General features: G+C 50.1%; 6 protein-coding genes across 6 annotated transcripts; 2 read left to right on the plus strand and 4 right to left on the minus strand.

Moving 5' to 3' along the window:
* Positions 1 to 2,918: 2,918 nt before the first annotated feature.
* On the minus strand, positions 2,919 to 4,496 carry EMWEY_00012420 (dynein intermediate chain, putative; the record flags this gene model as incomplete). Its single annotated transcript, XM_013483030.1, has 1 exon — positions 2,919 to 4,496. One exon carries the CDS (start codon positions 4,494 to 4,496, stop codon positions 2,919 to 2,921), a length of 1,578 nt encoding a protein of 525 aa, XP_013338484.1.
* Positions 4,497 to 6,672: 2,176 nt separating this feature from the next.
* EMWEY_00012430 (hypothetical protein, conserved) lies at positions 6,673 to 8,840 on the minus strand (the record flags this gene model as incomplete). Its single annotated transcript, XM_013483031.1, has 8 exons — positions 6,673 to 6,761; positions 6,942 to 6,985; positions 7,176 to 7,220; positions 7,508 to 7,615; positions 7,828 to 7,930; positions 8,123 to 8,311; positions 8,458 to 8,490; positions 8,762 to 8,840. 8 exons carry the CDS (start codon positions 8,838 to 8,840, stop codon positions 6,673 to 6,675), a joined length of 690 nt encoding a protein of 229 aa, XP_013338485.1.
* Positions 8,841 to 10,619: 1,779 nt separating this feature from the next.
* EMWEY_00012440 (hypothetical protein, conserved) lies at positions 10,620 to 13,872 on the plus strand (the record flags this gene model as incomplete). The annotated part of the gene is made up of 7 exons (XM_013483032.1): positions 10,620 to 10,780; positions 11,104 to 11,276; positions 11,489 to 11,547; positions 12,286 to 12,390; positions 12,741 to 12,998; positions 13,173 to 13,382; positions 13,810 to 13,872. 7 exons carry the CDS (start codon positions 10,620 to 10,622, stop codon positions 13,870 to 13,872), a joined length of 1,029 nt encoding a protein of 342 aa, XP_013338486.1.
* A 1,611-nt stretch (positions 13,873 to 15,483) lies between these two features.
* On the plus strand, positions 15,484 to 17,016 carry EMWEY_00012450 (hypothetical protein, conserved; the record flags this gene model as incomplete). The annotated part of the gene is made up of 1 exon (XM_013483033.1): positions 15,484 to 17,016. The coding sequence occupies one exon, from the start codon at positions 15,484 to 15,486 to the stop codon at positions 17,014 to 17,016; it is 1,533 nt and encodes a 510-aa protein (XP_013338487.1).
* Positions 17,017 to 18,334: 1,318 nt separating this feature from the next.
* Positions 18,335 to 20,756, minus strand: EMWEY_00012460 (hypothetical protein, conserved; the record flags this gene model as incomplete). Its single annotated transcript, XM_013483034.1, has 7 exons — positions 18,335 to 18,499; positions 18,731 to 18,786; positions 19,034 to 19,184; positions 19,473 to 19,514; positions 19,921 to 19,982; positions 20,147 to 20,189; positions 20,358 to 20,756. The coding sequence occupies 7 exons, from the start codon at positions 20,754 to 20,756 to the stop codon at positions 18,335 to 18,337; spliced, it is 918 nt and encodes a 305-aa protein (XP_013338488.1).
* A 2,045-nt stretch (positions 20,757 to 22,801) lies between these two features.
* On the minus strand, positions 22,802 to 27,704 carry EMWEY_00012470 (activating signal cointegrator 1 complex subunit 3, putative; the record flags this gene model as incomplete). Its single annotated transcript, XM_013483035.1, has 13 exons — positions 22,802 to 22,913; positions 22,996 to 23,136; positions 23,312 to 23,444; positions 23,555 to 23,834; positions 23,984 to 24,163; positions 24,353 to 24,545; positions 24,719 to 25,204; positions 25,362 to 25,588; positions 25,832 to 25,897; positions 26,188 to 26,364; positions 26,498 to 26,889; positions 27,141 to 27,263; positions 27,650 to 27,704. The coding sequence occupies 13 exons, from the start codon at positions 27,702 to 27,704 to the stop codon at positions 22,802 to 22,804; spliced, it is 2,565 nt and encodes an 854-aa protein (XP_013338489.1).
* Positions 27,705 to 27,969: the final 265 nt, after the last annotated feature.

Raw genomic sequence — 27,969 nt, forward strand, 5'->3', positions numbered from 1 at the left:
CCCGGGGGGGAACACGTGTATCACCCTCCAGACTCCGGGCTCACGTACGGTTTTTGGTGCAGCTGCTGACACTTAAGCGCGATACGGGAACAATTGGAGGAGGAGGCGCATCCCCAAATACCGGATCATCAGCGGTTCTACCCCTTGCCACTGGCCTCTGCTTCAATTTCTGCCCAGCTCGGCCTCAGGTGTTTGTCGTGGGAACGGAGGAAGGGTCCATATATAAATGCTCGAAGGACTATAGCGGCCAGTTTCTGGGCGCATACAAAGGCAAGCTACTAGCAGGATGGCGACACGCCCACATGTTGTAGTTGCACAACACAAAGTGCAGGTGCAACAGTCTATAGGCTCAAGGGGATCCAGTTCGAACACTGACAACATGCCGCCGGGGAAGCGAAGTGACAACACGAGAATACGGACATGCTTTGCTATTTTTAGGACACGATATGCCTGTAAGCACACTCCACTGGAGCCCGTTCAATGAACACATCTTCCTATCCGCTTCAGCGGACTGGCGGGTCATGCTGTGGGACGACCGACTCCAGCGAAGCATTGTGACGCTTGATTACGGCACGGTATGCAATCTAGGTGCTTCCCAGAGCCCGCTGTTCCCAAACGTCCTACCTGACTAGAAGCCATACTCACCTCGGTTCATCGGAATACAAGGGAACATGCAGAAGTGCATGTACTCCGTAGTGTCAAGCAGAATGCTGAATTGCCATAACGTGCTCCTTGCGAATCATTCACTGCGAACAGCCAGTGAGCGATGTGGCCTGGGCACCCTACAGCTCAACGCAGTTCGTCGCCTTGACAACAAACGGCATGGTAAGAAACGGCACACGCTCTGGCTAGCATGGAATCATCGTGAAACAATAACTAACTAGCTTACACGCCAAAGAGGCATGACGAGAGCAAGCCGGGCAACATACCTCAGACATGCCTCAGACTCAACGTGGAAAGCCAGAGTTGTGCTGTTGTGCTTGCGGCCTGCTATTCCCCATTTGTTTCATGCAGCTGCATTTGCACGATTTAAGCGAGCACCGAAGACTCCCTGTCCTCTCTCAAAAAGTGTGTCGCGCGCCCTCCGATCGTCGGATTGTGACCAAGAGCTTCTCACTATAAGTGGCCATGTTCCGTTCTTACCTTCAATATCTGGTTGCGAAAACGCATTTTAAACTGGCGCTTGGAAAATCAATCACCGAAGAAAAGACAACAGTCTAGTACACTGCTGTAGGTGCAAGTGCCTGTGCAGGTATGCAGTGACGCTGCTAGTGCCCGAATATGCTTTAATTCAAAGAGCTTCGTCCTTGCCGTTGCGGAGACAGGAGGCACTGTAAAAATCGTAAAGCTGCCACAGAAGGTGGCTAAAGTTCCAGTGAGCTAACCACTTTCAGATTGGCATAAAGGGCTTCGATATTTCGCTGAAGGACGAACTAGCAATAGAAACTGCCTGAACTGCACAGGGAACAATTATGCAAAGTAACAGTACTGGATTATAAACACTTCATAGTAAGGTAACTTCAGCATGCGACACACGTTTGCTGTGCTATGGGGCTATGCTAACGCTTCGATGCACTTGAGCAACACCACATTTGGTTTTGCCTAGCCTGCTACCAGTTCCGACTTTGGGTGGAGAGATCCAGAGCTTGGAGTCGCCGTGCAATTTCCGGCTGTGCTGTAGGAAAAGCCAGCGGATGCTGACAAGCTCTCAATGGAAGCTTGGCAGGCGGAGCGTCTTAACTCAATCCTACTGCAAATAAGCGAAGAATTCCGCACTGCCGCTAATCCTGTAGACCGCTCAATGCGTGAGCTACAGAAAATCTGCCAAGGAGGTTCTCCCGAAGCTCCACACGTTCACCAGGCTGACGAATAGAGACTCTACGTTCCCTGCAGTGAGGTGCAGGACCTGGATTTGCACACGGAGACGGGGAAATTTTGCCAGATTTGTTTTGCATTTTTGCTGCCGGCATGATGGGATGCACACAGTGAATCCAATACAACTGGCTGTACAGTTGTCGAGTCCCGGATTGCTCTGTAGTCTTGCAACGGGGCCTACTGACTCTTGCCCACGTTGAGGACGAGCATAACGCTTGCTGGGCAGTTAACATCTGACCAGTCCTCAAAGGCCTACGTAAGCGGGTTGGTGACGGAAGTGTTGGCATCTTGACCCTGCAGCTGGGGTTTGGTTTCCTTCATGCTGCGGGGATGCCCGTATCGGACGGAAACGTAGCTACGCCAAAAATTCTTAGTGATATATCTTAGCTGAAGAGCGACAGCTATGCCAACAAAGATCTTAGGCGGTGCAAGCAAGTTACACCAGCTCGAGAGCTTTCCCAATCGTGTCCGCTTCTATATCATTTGCACAACCCCGAGCCTGGTGACAAAGTTGGGTCTACGACTAGCTGCAAAAAAGGCAAAATGTGTTTTTTCCGTAGATCGTGCCCACTAGAAAAGTTTGCCCCTGGTTGGGTTAGGGAATACCATGATGCTACCTCATAATACTCTCACTAACCTAAGCTGTGTGACAGTTTTTCACTACTACACCTTCCTTCGTAGCCCTAGGAAGCTGTCCTAGTCAGCCACATCTGCAGGCTGGGTATCCATCTATATATTTTTGCCGGTAGCATTTTCTGAGTGTTTGAGGTTACACACACCTCTGTATCATTCATGTGTGTTAACTGCAGCGATTCATTCAGGTAGACGAAACTTGCACCAGCAAACCAGGTTGCTGATGAACATTCCGCTACAGTTCAACATCCCACGGAATTCCTTCAGAGTTAGAAAATAATATCATGGTCGATGGAGGAATATTCTGATGCCCAGCCGTGGTCCCAAGAGAATCTCACCGTAGGGCACGTCATAAAGAAATTGAGTTGCCAATGTTTCACTAGTGGCAAGTCACACATCAGCCTCCATTTTTACGCTGTAGGTGGAGATTGGTCATCCTGAAGCTCTTTGAAAAACGCTGCTCTTGCAGCTTCGACTGCTTCCTGAATTACCGCACTTTGAGTTTGAACTTGCTGCTTCTCATCCTGCCTTTTACCTTCTGCTTGCCGTTTTGTCATTTCAATGTTTTTCTCACGCCTTGCTTCACGCTCAAACATTGATCCGACTACTACCTTTTCATTGGCGGCGCATGCTTGTAGCGCTTCGCACAGGCCGAGCACTGTCACCCGTCCTTCAGCATCTCCCACGGCGACAAGCTCACCTTGGGCTTGAACCGAAAGGCGGGTTAGCGGACAGGTCCCGACTTTGTGCTGGAAGGCTACTTCATGCTGCTTGTAGTAGTAGTCCCAAAAGCTGAGAAAACCATCGCTTCGTGTAACCATAAACAATCCAGGACGTGTAGGACTCCACTGCCCGTCGGTGAGAGTAGCCGGATGATGGGGCGTTACTATCAGCGGAGTGCGCACTTCTTCCATCCATAGCTTGGCGGTCCAGTCGCCTACTGACAAAAAATACTTGCTGTGGAAGGGGTTCCTTCTGACGGCGCTTACTGGCCCATGGTGCTGCCCACCATCGCAGCCAAACCACTGGCTGATCTCGGGGGGCCTTTTAGGCCGCGTCTTCAAGCTCAACAGAGTGCCCTGCTCAGTCCCTAGAAGAAACTTCGTTGGTCCCGCCTCTAAAGACCAAGCTAGAGACCTGGCTCCTACAAGTTCGGAGACTTCGTTTTCATCAACCCCAGTGCATCCCTGAGAACCAGCCGCTGAATTCTGTTGCATTGGTGGAGTTAACCTGCACTCCTCGACTGGTTCTTTCAGGTTCCTGCAGTCCCACCACAAGACTCGTCCGTCCGTAGAAGCTGATACGAACTCGCTGTTTGTCTTACTTTGTGTCCACACGACCTCGTATACGGGATCATAGTGGCTGGTGCCGCAAACCGACACTTCAACTGGCTTCGTTCCCTTGCGCAGATCCCATAGGCAGACAACCCCATTGTAGCAGCCTCCAATAAGCATATCTGAAATTTTTGTGTTAAAGGCCAAAGAAACTGCCGGACTCGGCGATCCCAACTCTGTTACGGGCTCGTTGGGATGACGCGGATCCCACAGGAGTGCGCAAGTAGGAAGAGACTCTGGTTGACCTTGAAACTTCATAATGCCGTAGCCAACTGCTAGTTTCTGAGGGCCATCAGGATGCCAAGCAATGCATGTCACTGACCTTTTGCAGCACCCAGGGTGGTCCTTGAGGAGTGCTATAGACTTGGCATACATACGTTGCTCATTCCCTCTGGAAATTTCCATCCCCTTGAAGTAATCTTGAAATAGATCAACCACAAGGTTTTGCTGAAGTACGCGAGTACAGTCAGCGGTTAGCTGCTTGACGCTTTGCAGGAAGGCTGGGTCCCTTTCTGCCCTTTTCTTCCACTTTGCAACCTCCTGCGGGTCTGTTGAGTCAACCTCCTTAGGCCAACCTCCTTCTACGTGCCTCATCCCCCTCCCGCATACGCTGACGCTTCCTGTGTTTACAGTGTGCTCGGAGAGCTCTATCATTGTGTCTCCACAAAAATTTCTTGGATTCTGAGGAATTAACTGCTGCATCTGATCAGGATTCGGCTCGATAACACCCAGTAAACGGGGTTCGGTGGCACTGAAAGAGCAGTACCTCCCATACTCCTGACGGAGTTTAGAGTATGTATAGTAGTATTCATTCATTGTGGCTGAACTTCGAGGCCACAAACCAGAGTGTAGTAGGAATTTGGGCTCTGCAGAGGTCCACTACTAACGCACAACGTTTCTGTGCATTCGCTTGTGTGCCGCCCTACCTTATAGATGTCTACGTGATTAACGCATCACGAGGGTTTACGGGTTTAAAATTGGGCCACAGTTCCACAGCTAACTCTATGTGTAGAAACGGAATGCACGGGAACTCGAGAGAACCCAACAAGGCACGCGCCCAACGCTACATGCATCTACTTGTAGCCAGCCGCCGCGACATCAGGCGTGGAATCACTCAAGCGACGTTCAGTCAGCGGGAGCAGACACTTTGCATTCACAGAAAACGGATATTCAATTGATTTGAAAGAGCAGCATGACATGGTCAGCGTCTCGCAGCGCACACGTTGGAAGAGATCTGCGACCCGCTACCGCGCACCAAAAGCATGAAGAGACAAAAGTACACTGGAGATAATTTAGGTCAGCTGTTGAACTCTGCGCGTAACCTATCGCAAGCCAGATCGTCGGTAAGAATCTCTAGGCCTATGGACAAATAGACAGCCAGCCTCTAACCGCATAAGCATATCGAGCCCATGTGAAGTGCCCCTGTGTTCTGCGAGGCGGCTACGTCGGGTTGTCTCTGAAACAGGGGGACCCCGGCTGTCTTCAGCGTAATCAGATATTTCTATCTAAGGAAATAATATTATTTACTGCTGAACTTCTACCCAAATTCACGTGAGGGAAATACTCGGAAACTCGCTGCCGCCGAAGACACTGATACCACATAGAATGTGGTGTGAGCGTGCTGTGTAACACACATACTGGCACAGTTATAGTGACCCCCCTGCAGCAGGATGCCGTAACAAAAACGCGCAGCGCAAACGGACGCAATAACATGTAAACAAACCTAGAATTTCCACGAAGTTCGATTTTCCATGATATTCGATGCTTGTTCACATAGTGGGATGTTGCTTTGTATGGGGCCTGAGTAGGTTTAGCATCTGCCGAACAGACCTGCGCTCCAACGGGCTTGCTAATCTGGAGAATTGCTAAAGCCGTGGAGATCCCTAGAACTTTTAGATATCTCAAATGGCGCTCTGTCGGACACATTTGCATGCTCACGCCCGCACTCATTTTGGACACACTGCGGAGAACCGCTCCAGAGGATCAATGTTATCGTAGCTTTGGCAATCCGGAGGAGTCCTGAACTTGCTCGAATGACGTGTCAAGCTGTGTCTACACTCTTCTGCGTCTGACCACGACCGGATGTCTCTTCATGAGATCGGGCTGCGCTTCATGGCAGAGCTGTCTCGGGTGTTACCTTCCCTCGTTTCCGAGATTGTACGAAAGAAATTGTCGCTTCGACTAACTAATAAAAAGCGGGACAATGAGCAGTAGTCAGGCGTATAGTAGCACTGCTTGTTGTCACGTTTTGCTCCGGTACCTTTCCCCGTTGATGATTGACAATCGTGTTGTCGCATGGATTCTGGAACGGAATATTGCTGAGATGCGACTCTGGCAACGCCTGGGATTGAAACAGCGAACATGATGTTCCTTAGCCTTGATCAAGATCCCCCACCTTAGTTCTTCATAATCCAAAAAATATCTGTGGAGACACAGTGATGAAGCTATCCGAGCACAACGTAAATACTGGGAGCATCGAGACACACGGGAAATGCGCAAGGGAAAGTTTGCATCTCTGGCTTAAATGCGCAGTCTATATGTGCCTCTGGGCTGCTTCCTTGATGGCAGGCAATAAACGAATCCATTTTCACGTTAAGTTAAAAATATAGCTTGGATGTTTATGCCCTCATATGTATGGAGAGCTGGAGTATGTCAATCAGCGCAGTAGTTCCACAGCAAGGCAGATGGACGTGTCCTTCACTTTGCTAGCTTTGAAACAACCGCTGAAACAAAACAGATTTGAGCCGCCATAGATGTGCTGAACATGAACGAAGGAAAGGAAGAACCTGCTGCGGCCCTCAGCGGCGAAGACAGCTTGAAAACACTCGGTTTATTCTTGAAATAGCCAAGTCCAGACATCTGTGGGGACGCAGAGACTTTCAGCAACTCCTGGGACGTGAATAATCCACTGGAGGAATTCTGCAGATTCAAAAAGCAGACACTCGCGTTTACGCTCTACCCTTGAGCCCAGAAGAAATGCAACAGACTTTGCTCGGGTCCGAGTCAGGTTATTGCCTAGCTGCGCGGCTTAATTGTCATCGATTAGCAATGCGTACTACCCCTATCATATCTACAGCTGCCTTTGAGGCCCTCGCTCACCGCTGAACCAAAGTAACTTGTTCGAATCCGCCGTGTGAAAGCGTCTGAAACAAGCACATTCCACCATTTACGATCGTCCTCCATTGAAGCAGTTTTTTGACTCATGTGCCCAGTGTTTCAGAACTAAAGCATAGCCGTGCTGGTTTTTATTCGGCTCGGTTGTTGTTATTGGGCCCCTGCAATCAGCTAGCTTTGCTTGTGGTTCCTTGTCACGTAGCCTTCATGGGGGCCCACCTTATTGCTGCATCTGCCCACTCAGAGAGAATTTCTTGAGCCATTCTGTAACCTCTCGCAAAAACGGCACACTTTAGAGGGTATGATCGTCGACGCGATCTACTCTATCGGAAATATCTCACTATCTCTCCGTCCCGCCTAAAAGTTTGTTAGCCTGCCCTTGATTCAAAGGAAGCTACTCCGGACTATCTTACTCTTTCACTGCATCTTCGGAGTGCCTCTCGAGTATGACCCTGAAACGGCATATGATGACACTGTTCGCGCTTTTGGAACATGGGTTACTTAGTTGAGCCGCCGGGCGACCGTGAAAGGGTGAACTGTTGTTGCCGTACTTTGCTTTGAATTCTTCAGAATTCCAGTCATACGATGCAACACCGGATTTGAGAAAGCACATGAACAGCGAGCGCATAATATCGACAATGTCTTCTTTAACGATGTACCTGTAGCGCAACCACCACCGCTTCCCCTTTGTATTTGGCTGTTGAGCTGTCTTGCAAAGGGGGCTGCAAGTGTCACCTTCCAGCCAACTCACCCTTTATTTCCTCTGTCATATATGTGAAACAGAACTGCAGCAAAAACGCACAAGGAGCAAAGTTTAGCGCCTAATATTTAGGGGAATTTCGCGCTGTCTCTATTGTGAAATGGGTCACACCAATAAACGATGCGGCGCTCCATCCAACAAAAAATTAGCTTTCGAAGGCTGTTGGCTTCGAAAAGTGCGATGCGCTTACGCGTTAGGCGCTGATGAGGTGTACCTGCGGAGCACAGAGACAGTATAAGGACGACAGGTCGTTATAAAAGCCCACCACCTTTACTGAAAGATATTAGAGCGATGGCGCATAGTCCGTCATCAGATGCCTGTTTTGCATGACTTAGTGCTACAGTGCCTGCTGCGGCCTGTACATTTTACAGAGCTTGGTTGTCATCAGCGAAAACGTGCGCCTTACCGCGCGTCCAGATACTCAGTAAGCGGACGAATTCTTCAAAACCTATCTCGATGCCCCTGTCCTGCGTCCTGTGTTGCCAGAAGAGGCGAACAAATCTATCGGCAAAGACAAAACTGCAGGCGTTGGAGAGGTTGAACAGTCCTAGGAGGCTAACGGCACTTAACCCTCCTTCGAGAGGCTTTCGCTCGCCTGCTTGCAACCGGAAGCCTACATGACATTTCACAACTCCGAATTATGTAACTAGACTAGAGCGGAAAGGTAAATCTGATGCGCTGAGATGTGTGCGATATAAACGTGACCGTTAGGGTTGGAGGTGCACTCGGCTAAGCTGTTACCGCTGTAGAGAGCCTGGACTTCCTCAACAGAAACTGAACAACAAAACAGCTCAGGCAGCGCTCCTGAAGAAGTCTTTTGCTTGATTTCTTCAGTCCACGATGTTACACTCCTACACTAGTATATATACTGTATATTATGTATTAATGATTTCTGGAAAACGGCCTATGCTTGTTTTCTGGTCGGCCCTCCCTTCCCCTTGCCGTAGCATAGCGCCTTCTGATATCCACAGTTCTGGTGTCACTAACAATTACAGTATCCTGCATGCCTCTCATCTACCACCACTAAAACAGGCAGGTGGCTCACAGTGCGTCTGCAGCGCTAGCGATCTGAGCTCGGTTGTTGAGAACTTGAGCTTCTTAACATCAATCCGACCCCGCATCATTTGCGAAAAGCCAGCATCCCTCATTTTCTTAACACTCCACGATTGCCTGAGGTAGTTTGTGGGAGTGCAGCGCAGTAGCACTTCTTAACATAGTACTTTTCATGTCTACTGCTCGAAGTTTTTCGAGTGCGCTATCAGGTCCCTCGTGAATTTGCCCAAGCTCTTTTACATGGATTAGGCATGGAGCACGAGTTCTCCTGCTCCATGCATAATCCATATGTCAAGCCCTTTATTAGGGAACCGCTTTAGAGTGGACCTTAAATGCATGTTTAAATGAGAACTCGAGGGCGACTGTGGAGATTGGATTGTGCAAGAGCGAATCTAGAGAGCAATCTGGAACCGGTTAGGCATTAGTGGAAGACGAGCAAGACAATGTACCTGAACAAAGAGGTACAATAATGAAGTGCAAAATATGCACTAGGAAACAATGGATACTTCGTAGGTAAATATCCCTGAAAGTTTGTGGAATAGCAGTTGCAGTGGCCTGCCAAGCAAAAGGACAGCAGTCAATGCAGAGCAAACGATATATCGTAATGCTCGCCATAAACTCTAAATTTTAGAGGTGTGGAGAGAAAGTGAGACTGATGGTAGCGATCCCCTAAATATCATCGCTCTGTCAACGGCTAACGAACCTCATGTGTCACATGTGCATCGTTTGGCTGCGTTTGAGATCTCGTAGATAAATATGACTTGATCGTCAGCTAGAGCATCAACCAGATAGTGTGCGAAAAGGCAGTTTTAAGCGGAACACATACCAGGTCTGCGATCGGGGCCAGTGTTGTACAGCAAGTGACCCTGGGGCTGTCATCAAACCCACCGTGCATGCATGCGTCCACGTAGTAAAGGCATAAACTTATCATTTGCTTGTTTTTCACTTCTTTAGATTTGTGAACAGATTCCAAATATGCCTTGGTATTTCCGCCTGCGGTACAGAGAGATTCGAGCTCACCCCGCCTGCTCTGGCCCCTGAGGCGTTGCTCGCTGTAGATAGATCTGCTACAGAGGGCTCACATTGCCACAAAAAGGAATACGTTCTGCAACTTTATTATTTGTAGACTACACGAGGCTGAAATTCACCCGGTAACTGAGGACCCTACCTGTCATTCCTTGTGCCTGCTCAAGGACGCGGTTGGACTCGTTAGAATACTTGGCATCTTGAAATGGAAGGCCTCTAAAAGAAAAAGTCACACACGGAGCAACCTGAGAGCAAGCCTGTGATAATAACCTTTATATATTTTACCTTGCTACTTGCCCACGAGATCTGCACAAAGTCAGAAACAGACCTAGGATGGATAGCGTGGCTTGGCGAAGCACAGAAGACCAATTTTGATTCGGTGGAGGAGAAGGGAATGCGATAAAAACATCGTTTCCCCCACTCCAGATTAAAGTACGGTATATTAACGTAGAATATATGCAGGAAACTCATGGCGGAGCTGCTGACAAGAACAAGGCCGTTAAATGGATTGAATGCTTGGGTGGTCCAGCAAACTTGTTGCTCGCCCAAAAAAGTTGCCAGTGTCTTGCTACCTAAATGAAAAAGCGTTGTATGGTGCTACGCCAGCTTGTGTGGTTTCTGCGTAGGCTAAAACGCTCATGAAGTTCTTCCCTTTCGACAAAAAAGACTGCCTGAAAAAAAGAGGAGAGTTTGGTAAATGCACGTTGGATAGGCAGGTGGCATCTCGGGATCAGTATGCAACATGAAGGACCGTCGTCGGCGCTAGACGTTTTTGATTCATTAGTGAAGGGCCATCACAAACACGATGAGCAGCTTGTGCAAAAATGAGCGGAAAGGCACGCGGTTGCCCCAGGGAGGGTGAATCCTCTGTGCAACCGTATGAATGTAAAAATATGGAGGAGGCATGCGATAGCGCATGGCTTCTGTGGGAAGCTACAATGCTTGCGGCTGCCTTGGATGCCTATCGGAACACGAACCTTAGACGGTTAGCAGTGACACACCGCATCGAGCAAGGAACTAGAGTCTGTCCGTCTTGAAACAAGCAACTAGGTGTTCCGTGACACAACAGAGACAGGAAGCCGCAGCTTTACCAGTTGCTGAGTACAGTTATGCGGCACAATCGGATGACTCTTGCAGACTAGACACATACTGTTATCAGCGCGGAGGAGTCACCGCCTCCTCTTCCGCTTGCCGTTTTCCTTGAAGCGCAATCCACGTCTCACGATGAGGTTTCCGTTTCTCACTCGCGCACACTCTGCAAAAGCATACCGAACTAAGAGGGAGGTTGCCAGCGTATAATGCTTGCAGAGATTTCCCCGACTTCGGCCCGTGGGCGTTCAGCAGCACTGCAGAAGACGGAAGGCACAAGAAGAACGACCTACGCCTCTTCGTGGGCCTTTGTTTCCGTTTGCTGAGCCTATTGGGCTGTCAACTGCCTGATATCGACTACGACTGCGTTGAAGCTGCAATTGAAGCGATACGTGAGCCACAGCATTACGCCATACTAATCACTGGCTTGCGGAGTATAAATGCCCACACAGACCTCACCAACGAGGCAAATGCATGTTGCGCTGCACAATAAGTGTACGCATGTACATATTATATTACATTTACATATATATTATATAGTGGTGACCTTGTTGCCTGCCTGTAAGCTGAATCCATGTTCTTGCAAAACCGTGCGACTTTTCAGATGCCTCAGTTGTCAAGATTAAAGTTGTGGACTCATTATATGAAGTGCAGGACCTTATGGTTAGATTAGCATTGCCAATCCAGCCTTAAGGCTGCAGGCTGCTGGTGAAGGCTGCTGCAGGATACTGAGCTTTAGATGTTGCCTACGCTTGTTAAAGGCCCCAGTTCAACATCTGAAAGATACGAACAGCACAAACACAGGCACAAAGCCGTCGACAGATGAACTTCCATCTAGATGCACAGCGTTTGAGCTCCATCTTGTAGCATAGTGTACAGTATCGACGCTAAACAGACCACATACTCTTAAGGAGGGCGCCATGCATTGTGCTAGTTGCATTTTGTTTGTATGTACGTTGGAGTTGCAAAGGGAGCATCACCTTTGCTCCCGTGAGGTATACTTATACACTTATTATTTACATATTATATATAATGGGCGGCGTGTTTGTCCCTCAGAGCCCAGGACGACAACACTGCCTTCTGATCTACAGGCTGCTACAGATGGTGTGCTCCCTGCTGGCGACACACCAGTTCACTGCAAAAGCCACTAAAACTTAGAGAGGCACGAACCCCTCAGCAGATGATCTTGCAACTCGATAGACACCTTCATGGAGCGCGGTTTACACTCAGTAACCTATGCGACGTCTAAAATTACACAAGTGCTCACAAACGCAAAGGCCTGCTAACCGCCTCACGCGGACCACAACAACGATACTACACTGAAAGGAATGCGAGCAGAGTTTGTCTTCGGCGTTCAAAGAAGCTTTGGACTTCGATGTGTGTGACATGTTGGCCGCGCAGCTTGCAAAGAAAAGCCGCCTTTCCTTCGCCCCCTCGGTTTGCACTATTGCGTTATCCGCCCCGGCAGCGCCCGTTGCAGCGAAACCAGTTGTGAGCAGAAAAACTGTAAGCAGCACGGAACAGGCAGCGGATGCCCAAGGAAAAGGGGTAGAAACACACGAGACAAAACAAAAATTGTGCTATCTCTACACAGAGCGACTTGAACAGAGAACTCCTCTCCTTGTGATGACTCGGCGCGCCAATTGAGACTCCTGTATCCTCAGGAGGCCAGTGACGCAGTAGCTCCTGGAGGGACCGCAGCATGCAGCGAGCCTGCTACCGCTACTTTCTCTGAGGTCAGCTTGTGACACTCCGCCTTCAGAAGTTCCAACATCTCAGCTTCCCATCTTGGCCCATGCCTCTGAGGAAGAGGCAGCAGCATGACGTCTCTGTGCTGCAAGCCCTATTGCATGCAGATCAAAGAAGGGGAGTTCTTGCAGACGGAAGAGCGCCTCTGGATGACCTCTGACGTGCGGCCCATCGCTAGTCACAGTACCTGTCCTGGTGTTCGCTGGAGACAGCACCAGCGAGCCCTCAAGTCAAAGCAAGCAGAGCTGCAGTGCCAAGTCCGAAAACTCAAGGCGGTTTTGCCTGGACTGGTAGAACAAAGCAGGCGACGCATCGTAGAACTAAAGAGCAAAGTAGAAGAAGTTCGCGACGCCTTCCCTGACCTCGTCAGCTGCACGGATACCTCAGCTCAGAGTACCACCTCCGGAGTCCTAGAGCACCGCACGTATAAATGTCTATGCGGCAGTTCATGCACCGCTTTGACGCCGAAACGGCAGCCCAGACAGGCAGCCCGGAAATGTACAGGGTGATCTTAAAGACGACATTGAGTCTGCGTACAGTTTCCGGAGTTAGAAGATATATTGCGACGGCATGCAGTGCAACGAGAACGGCAGCAGCAGCTGCAGACGGAGATTCAGTCTCTCAACAGAGTTCTTGAGGCCAGCGAGCAGCGCGTCAAGGAGACAACAGACAGCCTGGCCGCTGCTACCAGCTTGCGTGTCTCGACGAAGCCCGCAGTGTCCCTGGCCTCTGTCATAACAGGTCTCCAGGTAAGCAAGGAAGACGTAGCACCAGTTTGTGCCAGCAAAGTAGGAAATATTGTATAACGCGGAATGCCGTATGGTGAGCAATTTTTCCTTCGGTATATAGTTGTATGTTAATAATTGCATTTTTGCTGTTCGCATTCTTGCTAGAGCGGTAGATTATGCTAACTGAGAAACTCAAGGGACTACAAGCGCCCTGCATTGTCGAGTGCCAGGTGCTCCTTTGCTGCTCCCCATGCAGGCTGAGTTGAAGCAGCTGGAGGTCCGAGCAGCTATACTCCGGCACGCATCGATGCAGGTAGCTTGCTGCAAACGCGGTGCTGCTGCAGGAAGTAGCTTCAGGATCTGCAGCGTGTGGAACTAAAAAAGACGCCCAAGGAGCAGCTCCTTCCCTCTGCACTGCTGCGGTTGTTACTACTCTGGGTGTGCGCAGGCGCAGCCTGATCCTGCTACAGAGGCAGTAGAGGACTCTGAAGAAATTCCTACACTGGACTGATGGGCTGTTTAAAGACGGTGTTTGGTGTTCTCCTGTCCCCCACAAGCTGTCTATTTCTGCCCTAGTATACCGAACAGATGCTTATCTAAATCACGATACACCAGAGCAGATGCCCATACTAAGGGACATAAACCAGATCAAACAGTCCTTGAGATAGGTTTATGCGCATGTCTCTCTAGGCCGAGATGCACTAGGACTCATACTTTTAGCAACAGTTGAACCCTTGCTTGCTCCCGACCTGAGCTGCCCCTAGTAGCCCACTCTTGCAGTCTGCTGCAAGCAGAGGTTTACCCGCTAGGCGTGCTGAGAGGCCGTCTATCTATTCAGTCATATAACCTAAAGGGAGCAGCGCGTTATGCCCTTCTGAGTTTGTTGAGTTTAGTTTCAATGCAAAAGTCGATGCTGGTGAAAGAGAACGGCAGAATGATATTTTATGCTGGTCAGTTGCCGCTGACACAGTAGAAACGCAAATGCGTGTCTGGAATCAGTTCCAAAGGGGCTCCCTAGCTAATTAACCCAGCCCTTCCCTTAGGAATGTAGGTGTGGAAGGGCTGGTTGTGGCAACGGACTGTTGCAAAACCTAAGCTGCTGCTCATAGCCCCGATGCAGAACCTGAATTTACTAAAAAGACAAAACCTTAATACCTTAAAAGCGACGTTAAATATACACATTTTTAACTGCATTTTTTTTTACAGGAGAGAATTAACTCACGCAGTAACCGCAGGGGCACTTTCTTGAATTGCCATGGGGCGGTTTCCTTGCTGCCCTATATCGTGTGCATTTCCTTCATTAGCAACCACTAACTACCTCTAAATTCCCTACAACGGGCACACCTTACTGTTGCAGGAAGGCAAACCGGTGCAACCTGGAGACAGGGCAACACCGGGAACCGACTCCCTTCGACGGCCTTAGCTGCGCTGTGCCTCGCTTACGAGGAGTGAAGAAGCCCCAAAACATCCAATGGGTTGAGCCACAATTATTGACCACATTCCGTGTTTTCGAAATACAATGAAAAGTGGTGCTAAGAACACTTCATGCTAGGGCCTGCTTCTCACGGGGCCGACGAGGACCTGGAGCATTGCCCCTAGGTGGTGGTGATGGCTTCTTGCACTGTATGCCTTGATCAAATTTAGGAATTATATTGTAATAAAGGTGTGTAAGGAATGTTTAATACTGAAAAGTGGCAACAAGAGAGGCAGAATCTGCGCTGTAGCTGCACCGGCGGCGTGGGGCACAACCTCGAGCGTGGGAGGACCGTCTCGAAGCTAAACAGTATTCGACTCCCTCTTTGGTCGATTGCTTCTTCTTATTCTGCTTTTTTCATTTTGTAAAACACAAGCCCATTTGTTTTTGTTTCAGCTACTTCGTCCCTGTGGTTCCTGGTAGAGGATCCGTCATTCAGCATGGGAGGCGTTAGCGCTGCTGCAACGTTCTTCGTCTGCTCAAGGCAGACCTCGACTCATGATTTGATCTCCTCAACCATCTTTCCGCTGGAGGGCTTGTAGTTGGGGACCTTTGTTATTTACATGCTTCTGAGTTGCAGGGCTATTCCAGCTTGTGTCTTTACATAGCTGTTCATTTTCTGCCGTTGCCTTCCGACAACGCAGAACAATGGAAGGCTTTGGGCGGGGTTTAGTGCTGCTTCTGCTGCAGATGCTGCTGGGATTTACCTCAGAAGCCGCTGAAGCAGTTGTGATGACTGATCCCGTAACAGTTACAGACTTGAGTATGCAAGAACTCTCCGCTTTGACATGGGGAGACAGCGATTTAGGTGAAGATTTGCAAGGCCTCACAGGGAGCCCTTCTGCTGGAGAGGAGTATGCTTTAAGTAGCAGGCAAACGCATCCGAGCACTGGGGGAGACCCACACATCTTGGAACCTCCTGCCGAGCAGCAGCAGCACAGCAGCAGCAGAAGTAGCTCTAGTAGCAAAAGGCTGCACGCGCAAGGGGCTTCCCTGGAGAGCGTGCCTCTTCGTCGGACCCCTCTGAAGCGGCGGTTGCTGCTGCTTCTGGCTTTCGTGAGCTTCGGTGCAGCCATGTACTTCCGAGGTGTTTCGACAGGCCGACAGGGACTGCTAGAATCGTTGCGTGGCCAGGCGAGCTACGTGGGAAGGGAATATAGGACGAGTACACGAAGATCAAGACTCGAGTCACAACTGGAAAGAGCAAGAACATTGGCAGTGGAGTTCGACATGGACAGTCTGCACGCAATTCAAAATGCAGCAGAAACCCTTGCTAGCCTTTTCCGACCCTCCAACATGGAACGCGACGTGCTGTTGCTAGCGCAGCACGCACATGCAGTTGAAAACAACATACAGTACTTGATAAGCTTGGATGGTTCTGACGAGGAGGAAGATGAGGAAGAGGTGGAGCATCAGGCTGCGGCGGTGCGGGAGATGTACGAGAGTACCTCGGTGCTGTTACAACTTACCCGCACGGCACTTGCAAGAGTATGTCGTGCTGCGGATCATCGGAGAACAGAGGTGTTTCGATATGAGAATTTTTTAAATGGGGCTTATGAGGCCTCCCTGGCTGTTACGGAGGAAGGGGATGAGGCAGCTGCAGACACGCAGAACCAGCTGCTGCGCTGTGCCCGTGCTGCAGGGCAGGAAGGCTTGCAGCTGCAGCAGGTTCGGGTGCTGCAGCAGCAACTGAAGGATCGGCCTATAAAGACGGTGGCGGAAATGGCGGCGGTGCTGCAGGCAGCAGCATCAGCAGCAACAGATGCGCAATCAGCAGCAGGACGAGCAGTGCAGTTCTTAGAAAGTGGCATGCAGCATATTATGGAACTCACTCAACCAATGGGCGCCGCTGTGCGTGACCTGCAGCAGAAGACAGACTTGCTGCGTCTCTCGGAAGCACAAGCGCAGGTGTTGGTAGACCACATGACGCAGGAGGAGAAGCAGCAGCTTCAGTTTGCCCGCGAGCGCTTAGACGAAGCTATTGAGGAGCTGGAGACTGTTGAAGTAATGAGGCAAACCGTCCATAGTCCGTACACCCCAGGATCAATCAGAGATACCTTCCAAGAAATCAAAACACGTACTAGGGAGATTCGAGGAAACCTCCGCGAGATTGAGGCTTTCTTTACTCCTTTCCTTACCAAACTCTTTGCCCGCACCGGTCAAGAGCCAACGCAACCTTAGCTCACCACCACCTGCTACAGCAACAGTAGTAGCTGCAGCAGTAGGAGGAGGACGAGGAGCAGCAGTAGCAGCGAGGGGCGGCCCCCGATCTGGAGAATGCGATCCAAAATTGGCTGCTGCAGGCTCGAGCCCCCCTTTTCTGTGCAGAGGGGAACGAGGGCGAATGACGTCTGCGCGCCGTTTGGGAGCCCCAACACCATGCGTGCTGCTGCTCCATGAGCCTGCGTCTAGCAGCAGTTGCTGCTGCTGCGTAGCTCTAGGAATGGGTCCCTGCATGCTCTTGCTTTATTTTGCCGCGTATGGAAACCATGCCTCTTACGGGGGACCCAACAAAGATGTGGGGCCCAACTACGGAGTGGCAAGAAAGCAACTGATTCGCTGCCGCGTGACGACGGGGGAGAAGAGAGATAAACAACAGCAGCAGCAATGCCCTACCGCTGTTGCAGCGGGCAGGCGGAGCTGTATGTACACCGCAGTGTATGCCACACAGTGGGCGCGAGCGAGCGCGGCGTCAGCTGTAGCGGCAGCAAAGCAGACTCTCAAGCCGGTGCTTGCATGTGCGAGCACCTGGTTTCTGAAGAAGGGGAGAAGACAGATAAAGTGAATAACTCTCCGAATTCTCTTCACTTCTCCATAGGGTTGGGGAGGAAGTAAGGGGGGGGACACCGTGGTCTGCCTCTCGTCTGTCCCCATTGAAATAGTCGCGCATGAGATACAGCATCTGCATGCATGCATTCTGTTTTTCCTGTTCAGTAGGGGCAGGAGTTGCCTTCTTATTTGAGGCGTCGGTCCAAGGCCCAACGCTGCAGCCTGCCCCCTCATATTGCGTGCGTTCACGCAATGCCCGATTTGTCAGACTGTTTCGTGCCCATTGACTTTCAACAAGCGATGCGGGCATGTAATGGAAACACGTGCAACGGGTGAGCCCCGTGGTGTCCGCTCTAGCAACAGCTATGCTTGTCGTAGGCTTTTGCCTGCATTTTCTGATTTTGTTGGATCTGTTCCTTAGAATATACCCTACAAGCCCCAAATAATTGCTTCGGAGCAGCAGACTAGTACCAAGCAGGGTTTCAACTCCACAATACAGCGTGTGCTGCTAGCCCCGCCATATGCACACAGTGCATGCAATGCATGCAATACACTAAGCGCTCTGCCTCTTCCCAGCAAACCTGACTAAGACGCTCCTTTCGGAGCCCCTTGAAATCTGTTGAGGGGAGAATAAACTACATACATTACCAGCGCCACGAGCTGCAGCTAGCTGGGCCTTGTGCTGCAGCTAGCAGGCCTGCGCTGCAGCTACCTGGGCCTTGTGCTGCAGCTAGCTGGGGCGCGCTCTGTTGCTAGCTGGGGCCCGGGCTGTTGCTAGCTGGGCCCGCTGCGTAGAAGGGACAAGGGCGAAGATATCAAGTGTCAAGAATGTCTCCATTGTCTCCTCAGGAGGCGAGAGGACAGCTACTTGAGGCGCCAGTATAGGAGGGCCCCACTGTCACCTAGGGGCAGGAAACAGCAGAGCAGAGCCGCACTAGCAGCGTACTGCTGCCTGTCTCTGCATGGCTAGCGGCGGCTGCTGAAGACCCACACAAACGCCCCATTCCCCAAAAGCGGAGCAGCAGCAGCTCCGCACCCGCAGCAGCTGCTGCAGCAGCAGCAGCAGCAGCTGCTGCCTTTTCTACTGGAAAGTGAAGCCCAACTGCTGTGTTCGCGGCAACCGCACAATGCGGATGTCTATTGGCGGTATCTTTTCAGATGGACTCCAATTTTCAATTAAATCTGCGAAACAACAAGCAAGTAAGCAGACAACAGGTACTGTAGTCATACACCAATATACACTCCTGTTGCTGCTGCTCCATGCTGATGCTGCTAAGTGCTGCAACTCCCCTACAGAGCACACGCCGCCGCTATACACAGCTGCAACACGCTGCTACAGTAGACTGCAGCTGCAGAAGGTTGCTAAGACAGGCTTGCGCAGCAGGTTGCTCCGTGCACAGGTGTGGCTGACAGCAAAAGAGACACTTACAACCGCTTGTCTCATCCGGGGGGACACTTTCAAAATGCCGAAGGGCGCGTTCAAACAAACCAATTAAATTTTCTTTTTCCTGCGGCAGCAAACGCCTTGCATGCACAAATAACACTTTAACGACAGCAATACCAGGAGCCAGTGTACAAACCTTGAAAGGAGACCGAGCACCAGAGAAGAGAGAGCAGCACGTGACACAGACAAAAAAACGAACCAAAAGCTACAGTCTAAGACACTGTAGCAACACGCCGATCCTCCACCAACATAAGAACAACAAACAAGAGACAGAAAGGACAAACGAAAGGATACAGGAGGCACGGAACAGACAGCAAGCGGGACAGCACACAGAAGACAACGGGGAGAAACAAACGGAGACCGAGACAGCAAAAAGGAGACACTAGAGGAAAAAGACAAAATATGACAGCAGCAAACGACTTACTTGCTGTGAGTACCTCTTGGGCAGCACCACACGCTCCAAACCCTGCACACACACAAATGCTACACCTTAAAAACTAAACCTTCTACTGCTAAAGGATCAACGAATCCCAGCCAACGAAGACGAAGGCATCATGACATCAAAAAAGGCAGAACCCTTCAACAATGACGACGGCCTCTGCTGCTGCTGCCACTGCCATACGGCAACTGCCACACAGGTGGATCTCTAATACAAATATATGTGTAAATAATGCACTTAAATATAAGCAAAGACACACATGTATAAATGCATGCATTACACGATGCGCAACCATATATAGTGTAGTTATGAACTACAAGCAACTGCACGCACGTGCAGGCGCATGCAAGCATGCGAAATGTAAACCTGCTGCACGGAGTAGGCTTTGGGGTTGCATGCAAACCCGGTGCATCCTACATGCGCCGCATCTTACCCTGAAGCCCAGCGTGACGACGTAGATGTGCCCGTCAGTTGCAGTGTATGCTGCAAATCGCGCTGCACGCAGGCAACAGCAAACAAGCCCCAAAGCGCACACTGGACATACACCCCAACCCCTTGTCTCCTGACTGCATGCCTGCGTGCTTGCCCCGAAGTGTGCGGCAGCTGCATGTACATCCCAGATCCCACCCAAGACCATTTCACCCTTCTGCTCTACTTACGCTTAAACCATCGCGCCTGACGAGACATCTTCAGGGTCAATTCCTGCACAGCAGCAGCGACAGCAAAGCATGCGTGAGCCCCACAGAAGCTGCGGCAGGAAGAACAGCAGCAACCCGCCGCGCTCTCGACCCCCAGAAAAAAGGTAGGTGATGCTCCAGCCACCAGCCAACCCAAAACCCCAAATCCTAAACAATAAACCATAGATCTTACGTCTGCGGTGTATCTTCGGGTGCGGACTCTGACAGCGTATAGGAGGACGGCGACAGTAACGAAGACAGCCATAAGTTTGGTGGTGTCAAAGAGAGAAGCAAACCCTGCTGCCTTCCCCTTGGGTTTATTTAAAAGGGTCCTCTCTAGTCTTGCCGCTCTCATGAGTTCTAAAAGAGTAGGCCTCCCTAGCTCTGAGGAAAGACTGCTGCCATCGATAATCTCGGTATCTCCTCCTGTGCCTGCTGCTTCTCCTTCCCTCTCTAAGGAAGAAGAAGCACCTGTTCCGCTTCCCGGTTGGTCAGAGCCATCCGCTCCTGCTGCATGCAGCATCAGGTGCTGCAGCTGCAGCAGCAACAGCTGCAGCAGCAAGCAGCTACTAAAGATCCGTACGCCCCTCATCTTCTACACCACATGAGGCCAGTCCTGCGTTCCTCCTGCGCCCTGCACTGCTGCTGCTGCTACTGCGTGCAGTAGGTGCTGCTGGGGCTCCTACTGCGTGCAGTAGCTGTTGCTACTGCTGCTGCCTCTCCTCCTGGTGCTTCTGCCGCTGCACAGTGGGAGAAGCCCGTTCACCGAGGCTGCTGGTGCAACAACGGCCCCTACGCAGGAGCGTGAGCCGCCAAGTTCAAAAATCTGGTCTCTAGGATGCTGCTGCAGCAGCAGGAGCAGGAGCAGCAGCAAGAGCAGCAACAGGACGCTGCTGCAGCTATGGGGGGGCCAAGCAGCCTCGGAAGCAGGCCTCGGGCTGCAACGCGAAGCCGCAGGCCCTCCTGTTATTCTCCTTTATTTTTATATCCTTGAGATTCTATGAAAGCCCGGAGGGGACCCCCAAAAAAACCCCAATAGAAGAAGCAAGGCCACGGGGGGCCCCTATGCTGCTACGGAGCCGGGAGCAGCAGAAGCAGCTGTTGCTGCAGCTTGACAAAAAGAAGGATTTAAATCATTAATAATATAACAGAACAAACTATAAACACATCCAACAACCATATGCAGCAGCCGAGAAAGTACAAAAGCCATGACAAGGCCTTCGGCAATCCTGTGAGGCCAAGGCGGGCCCCAGCCCTGCTGCTGCTGCTGCTGCTTGTTCTGCTCCTGAGCGGTCTTTGATTTGCTGCAGCAACAGCTGGCAGCTCCTTAAGTCGATTAGTCAATACAATAACATCTTGTTCACATATTAATCAGAAGAAGTAAACGACAAAAGCGAAGGGAGCTGCCACCCTTCAACCGTAAACCACAGTGTAACGTACAAGAACCCTACTCCCGTGACCTTAGGGTTCTGGGGTGTCTGCTCAGCCTACACTACCAAGTATACATACACCGAAGAACCGATTGCTTCCTGTTTTTGGGGACCTAAGGGGCAACACCAAAGTGCCCCGAAGGGCCCCCGAGCACCCTTTGCAAGCATATGGCATAGGAACCCCCGAGGGGAGAATGATAACCCCTACCTGCACCGATTGTGCCACTGTTAGCTGCAGCTGGCCCCAGTTATCTAGCTGTAGTTAGCACCATATGGCTACAACATGCTGGAGTTGGCTTTATCTAACCACCACCAGGGCACTGGCACCGAGCAAGCAAAGTGCTATGGTGTAAAGGGACCTTCCATTGCAGAGAGCAAAAAATGCAAAAGTATAAAAAACAAGGAATAAAACAAGCAGAAAGAGTGCCTTCTTTTGCGGTCTCAGACAGGGGACTTGCTTCCTGTATTATACCCTTTATTAAACCCTTTACCCTGTAGCCGCGTGTATAGCCGCTTCCAACCCTAGACCCTAAACCCGTCAGTGCCTAACCCTATACAGATTTTATGTAGTTTCTTCTTGGGGACATGCTGCTGAAGCAGCAGGAGATACAAGGAGTAGACAACGCGGCATTCTTAACTACTAGGACTTCAGATGCAACCCTGAGCCGTAAGGGGCATCTCCAAAGGATTTTCCCTTCTACATCCTAAGCCTTAGACCCTAAGACATTGGAAACGCACCCCCTAAGGATGGTAGAGCCCTAAGGATGGTAGCCTTCTTAAAAATCTGAGAGCATCTACTACGTGGGGTACGTGTGCTGTAAGGGGCAGGGAGGGAGAGGGCCCCACCGCTTCTTCCACAACTTGGGGCCCCTCTTTGCAGTGATACTATACACGGGGGGCCCCTTTGGCATTAAGGGATGAGCGTTGCAGGAGCTGCTGCTGCAGCAAGCAGCGCATGCTCGGCAGAAAGGTGTACTAATATGTTGTTTAAATGCAGAGGAATACATGGCAAATGTCAACAATTCTGTTATGCTAGATATAACATCCGAGAAAAAACAAAAGAGGGGCCCTCTATACGGGGCCCTAAGAAGGGACCCTTCAAAAAAGGGTACTAGTGGGGCCCCAAAACTCCAGAAGAGGGCTCTTTCGAGGTGCCCCCAAAGGGCGGGGCCCCAAGAGGGGGCCTCAAAGAGGGCGGCCATTGTACTTAGTATGTTTTGAATGTTAAGACCTCTTCTTGGTCTATACCCAGGTAGTTGTCACTGCATAAGTAAAGAGAGAGAGAAAATATCTCCCCCTTCTCCTCCGGAGCAGAAAACCTGAACAGAGCACGTACACCATAAGCCCTAGGCCCTAATCCATAAACCCTGAGCCCTCCTGCGCGAGACAAGCACTGTAAACCGTAAACCCTTAATGCCAAACACTAATCCCTCAAGGACGAACTCGAGAGTCAATTTGGTGCGACCAGAAGGACGCATGCGCACGCGGCGCAGAGCAACAAGTTCATCTGCCGCCTCATCAGGGTCTCCCAAAACCACAAACCTGTACGCACAACGTAAACCCTAAACCTTAAACCCTAAACCCTAAGCTGCCACGGCGATGCTCTGAATCGTGAGGCAAATGACGCAATGCCACACCGCATCGACCCCCAGTACTATTATCCCGCCACCCAAAGCGCCAAACCCTCAGCACTAAACCCTTAAACCTGAAACCCCACCAGTTGGAGAGACGGCCAGACTTTGCTGCCTTTCCGGTGGCCCCTCCCCCTGCAGCGGGCTCTAGGGACCTCAGGTGGATCTCCAGCTGCAAATCGGCTCCTGCAGGGACTAAGAACGCCCGGATAGGCTCTCCTGCAGCAACAAAACACCAGTGGCAGTAGCTGCGGCTGAACCAGGTGAGGGATGCGTGCCTTCTGGTGAGCAGCAGCTGCAGGAGCAGGAGGGGCAGCAGCAAGAGGTACCGTCTGGTCCTTGAAGGACTTGGAGTTCTAGCTGAGTGAAGATGATATCTTCTTTCTCTTCTGCTGCGTCGTCCAGGTTTGCTCCATCAGCTTCACCCGCTCCTGTGTCTGCTTCTGCTGCAGTAGGGTCTGCTGTTGCTGCTGCTGGTGTTGCTGCAAAGAGGAACCACCGCATTCGCATGCGCGGTATGCGGGAAAGTGCAGACAAGACGTCATTTACTTCTGGCGGCTGCAAGCCAGCACGACTCAGAGCAATGGACGCATATTTGTTCTCCAGCAGCTGCACAAACAAACACCAAACCCTCAACCCGAATTGCCTTGTAGCGGTCTTAGACCCTCGCCCGTTACATTGCACCAACGCCCCTGTTTGCAGGCGCCGCTCCCACCGTCCCCGACTGTTCCTAACCTGACCCCTGAACCGCAACTCACGTGAGCAAGGGAGAGGATCCCTTGTTGTTGCAGTGCTGCAACTACCGCATCTGTAATGCGGGGTAAGCAGAAGAGACTGTTGCGCGCAGGGTGGGTTGCGCTGCGTATACACTGAAGCAGCAAGATGATGTACAGCGCATACTGCAGCTGCGCCTCCTCTGCTGCCACGTCGATCATAGCCTGCAAACAGAGACACCCGATACCCTGAACAATTAAACTCACGTTTGCCTATAGTAATATACACGAATATATGGCAGTAAATCCCGTCCCGTCGATATAGAGTGGCAGCAGGAACGTCAGCGACACCCGCATCGCTAGGAGCATCATCATCATCATCAGCAACAGCAGCAACAGCAGGAGCCTACGTACCTGTATGATACGCATGGAGTTATCAATGGCACTCTTAAGGTCCGTATAATAATCTGTAATAGGGAAAGGAAGTTGGAACAGACGAGCCTGCAGCAGCAAGAATGTCTTCGTGTGGGGACTCTCAAAGCCAGCCCCCAATACTGGCAAGGGACAAATACGAGCTAACTCCGCATTATGAATCTCCTCGTTGTGTCTGCAACAAACCGAGCAGAAACGTCAGCAGGAGCACTGTTGGAAGCAGCACAAGAGTCCCACATGCAGCTATAACAGCAGCACCTGCAACAGCATCAGCAGAAGTTGCAGCACCACCAGTTGAAGCAGTAACCGCAGTAGCAGTTGCAGCAGCAGCAGCATGAGGAGGCGTACCGAAGTGGCATTTGGCTGAATTCTTCCGCGTCAGTGAGAAGTCTGAAGATATCAATAAAGGACAGAGGAGAAGCATCGACTTGCATTTTATCGCTTATTCTTTTTGCTGTTTGTGGCTGAATATAATAAAAAGAAGCAATTCTTCCTAAAGGAGTTGCCTCTATAATAGGCTCAAATGCCTGCTGCTGGTCCTTCTCCTGCTGCTGCTGTTTCAGCACAAGGCGGAATCCCGTAAGCTCCTCTCCAGGCTTGTTGTCTTCTGCTGCTCCATCTGCTGCTGATGCTGCTGATGGCTGCTCCCATGGCTCAGGGAGACGTAAAGAAATACAACCAAGTTCAATTAAAGAATCAAGGGAAGAGTTTACAAGACGATCTACAAACTTGGCAATAAAAGCTCGACGTCTCTCTGCTGCTGCTGCACCTCCTCCCCTAAAATCCTCGGCAAGTAACTCCGAGCTATAGTAACCAGGGTTAGCAGCCAAACGTCTGATACACAACAAACACACTAAACCCTAAACCCTAAACACTACACACGAAATGGCTGCACTGCACACACTAACCCAAGTGCAAACCCTAATTAACACATCCACTGATCCGCAAAACCCTAAACCCTAAACCCTAAACTCCAAAACCTAAATCTTACCTAAAGAAGTACGTCCAGCTGAGATAATCAACGGCCATGCTTTTGGTGCGAATAGTGCCGGCGACGATCTCTGCATTGAGATGCTCAGCGAGGCATAGATGGAGACAAGATTCAACAGGAAAAGGAGAATAAAGAAATCGCTTGAGAAAACCCTTTTTACTTTCTTGACAGAACACCACTGCCACCGCCTGCCTGTCAAATTGAGGACGACCAGCACGGCCAATCATCTGCACAATACACACAAACACACATTGCATGCATGCATGGGTTTTCATGCATGCACGGGTCTGCATGCGCGCATGGGTCCAGTGTATGCATATATACACGTATGCATCCAGGGCTGGTTAACGATTCGGAGCCTTTAACGGCTTGCCCAAGGTTAGGCATAACTCGAGATTGGGGCTGCATGCGAATATAATGTTTGCACGCATGTACGCATGCATGCATGCATGCGGTGGAGTTGAGCCTACCTGCAGAATATCTGTGACGGGCATGTCGGTGTAGCGCTTTGTTTTACCGTCAAAATATTCCGTACCCTGCAGCAACAGAAAAAGAACACATAATCCATCTTTTGCTGCTTCTGCTGCTGTTGGTGCTGCTGCGGCTGCCGCTGCAGGAGTGGCAGCATCGCATGGTGCCTCTATTGAAGGAAGCCCCAAAACTGCTGAAAAGCCGAAGCCTAAACCCTAAACCCTACCCAAAGCCCTTTATGCTTCACACCCTAAACATCCAGAATTTCACAGCTATAACCTAGGCATGCACTCATGCATGCATACAGGCATGCATGCATACACAGGTGCATGCATGCATGGAAGTACGTAATTACCTTAATGATGACGAGTCTAGCGGGAAGGTTAAGACCCCATGCAAGCGTAGCAGATGCGACCATGACACGAACCAAACCTAAAGCGAAAAGATGAGCAGCAATGTTGCGATCTCCTGGTGGTAAACCCGCGTGGTGTATAGCCACTCCATGCAGCAACACAGAACGCAAGGTTGGGTCCTGCAAAGACAAACAACAAACCCTAAACCCTAGACCCTAAAACCGTGAACACTAATCCCTGGACCGAATAATCGCAAATTATATAATATGGTATCTATATTAGGGTTTAGTGTTTAGTGTTTAGGGATTGTACCTTGACTTTTTTGAGGGCTTTTGCATATTCTGCTTTCTGTTCCTCGGTGTAAAGACAAAGAAAAGCAACAGCATTATCATGCATGTGTTGCAGTGCGATTAGCTCGCGAGCAGTTAGACGTGTTTGTCGCCTAGAAGCGACGAAGACTAGCACGGGCCTGAGCTTTGCTGCTGCTGCAGCAGCAGCAGCAGCAGCAGGACTAGGGGTACCAAGACCACCAGCAGCGCCAGAAGCAGCAACAGGAAGAATAGTCTCGTTAGAACTATAAACCCCCTGTCTCCCATCAAGGACACAGTCTCCTGGTCCTTCTACAACTGCATGCGTCATCATTGCATCAAATGCAGGTTTATTCATTGCTGCCATGCGAGGACAAAATGCCTTTTGAGCAAATCCTGCATGCATGCACAGACACCCCACAAACCCTAAACCCTAAACCGTAAAGAACATTTTCCCGTTCCCTCCTGTCTCATTCGCCTCTCCCCTGTCTGCCTGTAACCACTTGCTCCCGTGGGCTGTCTGCAAGAACGCCAATAATGTTGCATGCATGTGTGTGCTTATAGTATATACATACCGGCAACATGGACAGTGCAAGGTACAGGGCGGACAGCAGGACGGAAGCTGAATAGTCCTACAGATCCAATACCTAACCAAGCGGCAATATCTTCTGCATTGGCTAAGGCGGTAGAAAGCCCCATAAAACGCATGCGGAAGCCCCAATGACTGCTGACGTAACGCATGCGACTCACCAGGGCTTCTAATACAGGACCTGCATAAAAAAGACACATTTTTATTTACATATAAATAAGTAAATAATAATAATAATGATTAATAACAGTAGTAATGATAAAAAATAAATGTATAAAGAAATAAATATAAAGAAATAAATACACAAATAGGAGCAAACAAAGACAGGAAATGAGACAGGCGACAGATAAACGACAGGTAAGAGTTGTCAGATAAAAGGAGACAAATAAAAGGAGACAGAAGAAATAAGACGTACCTCTTTCTTGTCCTAGTAAATGTATTTCATCAATAATAAGGAGACGAACTTTAGAGACAAAATGTTTAATTTGCCATTGTCTGGATATACCATCCCATTTCTCTGGTGTACATATAAACAGATTAGTCCTATTAAAGTCAATATTATTATACATACCCCCTCCTGCTCCTTCTCCTTCTCCTTCTTCTTTGTATCCCTTACAATCATCATAATCATAATCATCTTCTTCTTCTCCTCCTCTTTTATTAAATGTATAACTAAAACTATCTCCTTCCTCATCATCATCAGCAGTAAGTTGTTGTATTTGTAGACCAAGAAGACGTTGGAGTCTCTGCCTCCAATCTTTTAGTCTTTCTGCTGCTAATGCCTTAAGAGGAGCAATATAAACAATTTTTGTATTTTTACCAAATTGTTTATAACAACGTAGTATAGCTAATTCAGCAACTATTGTCTTACCGCTACCTGTAGGGGC

This window comes from Eimeria maxima, genomic scaffold (assembly GCF_000499605.1).
Source record: "Eimeria maxima Weybridge genomic scaffold, Emw_scaff91, whole genome shotgun sequence".
In the NCBI taxonomy this organism is placed as follows: Eukaryota; Apicomplexa; class Conoidasida; order Eucoccidiorida; family Eimeriidae; genus Eimeria; species Eimeria maxima.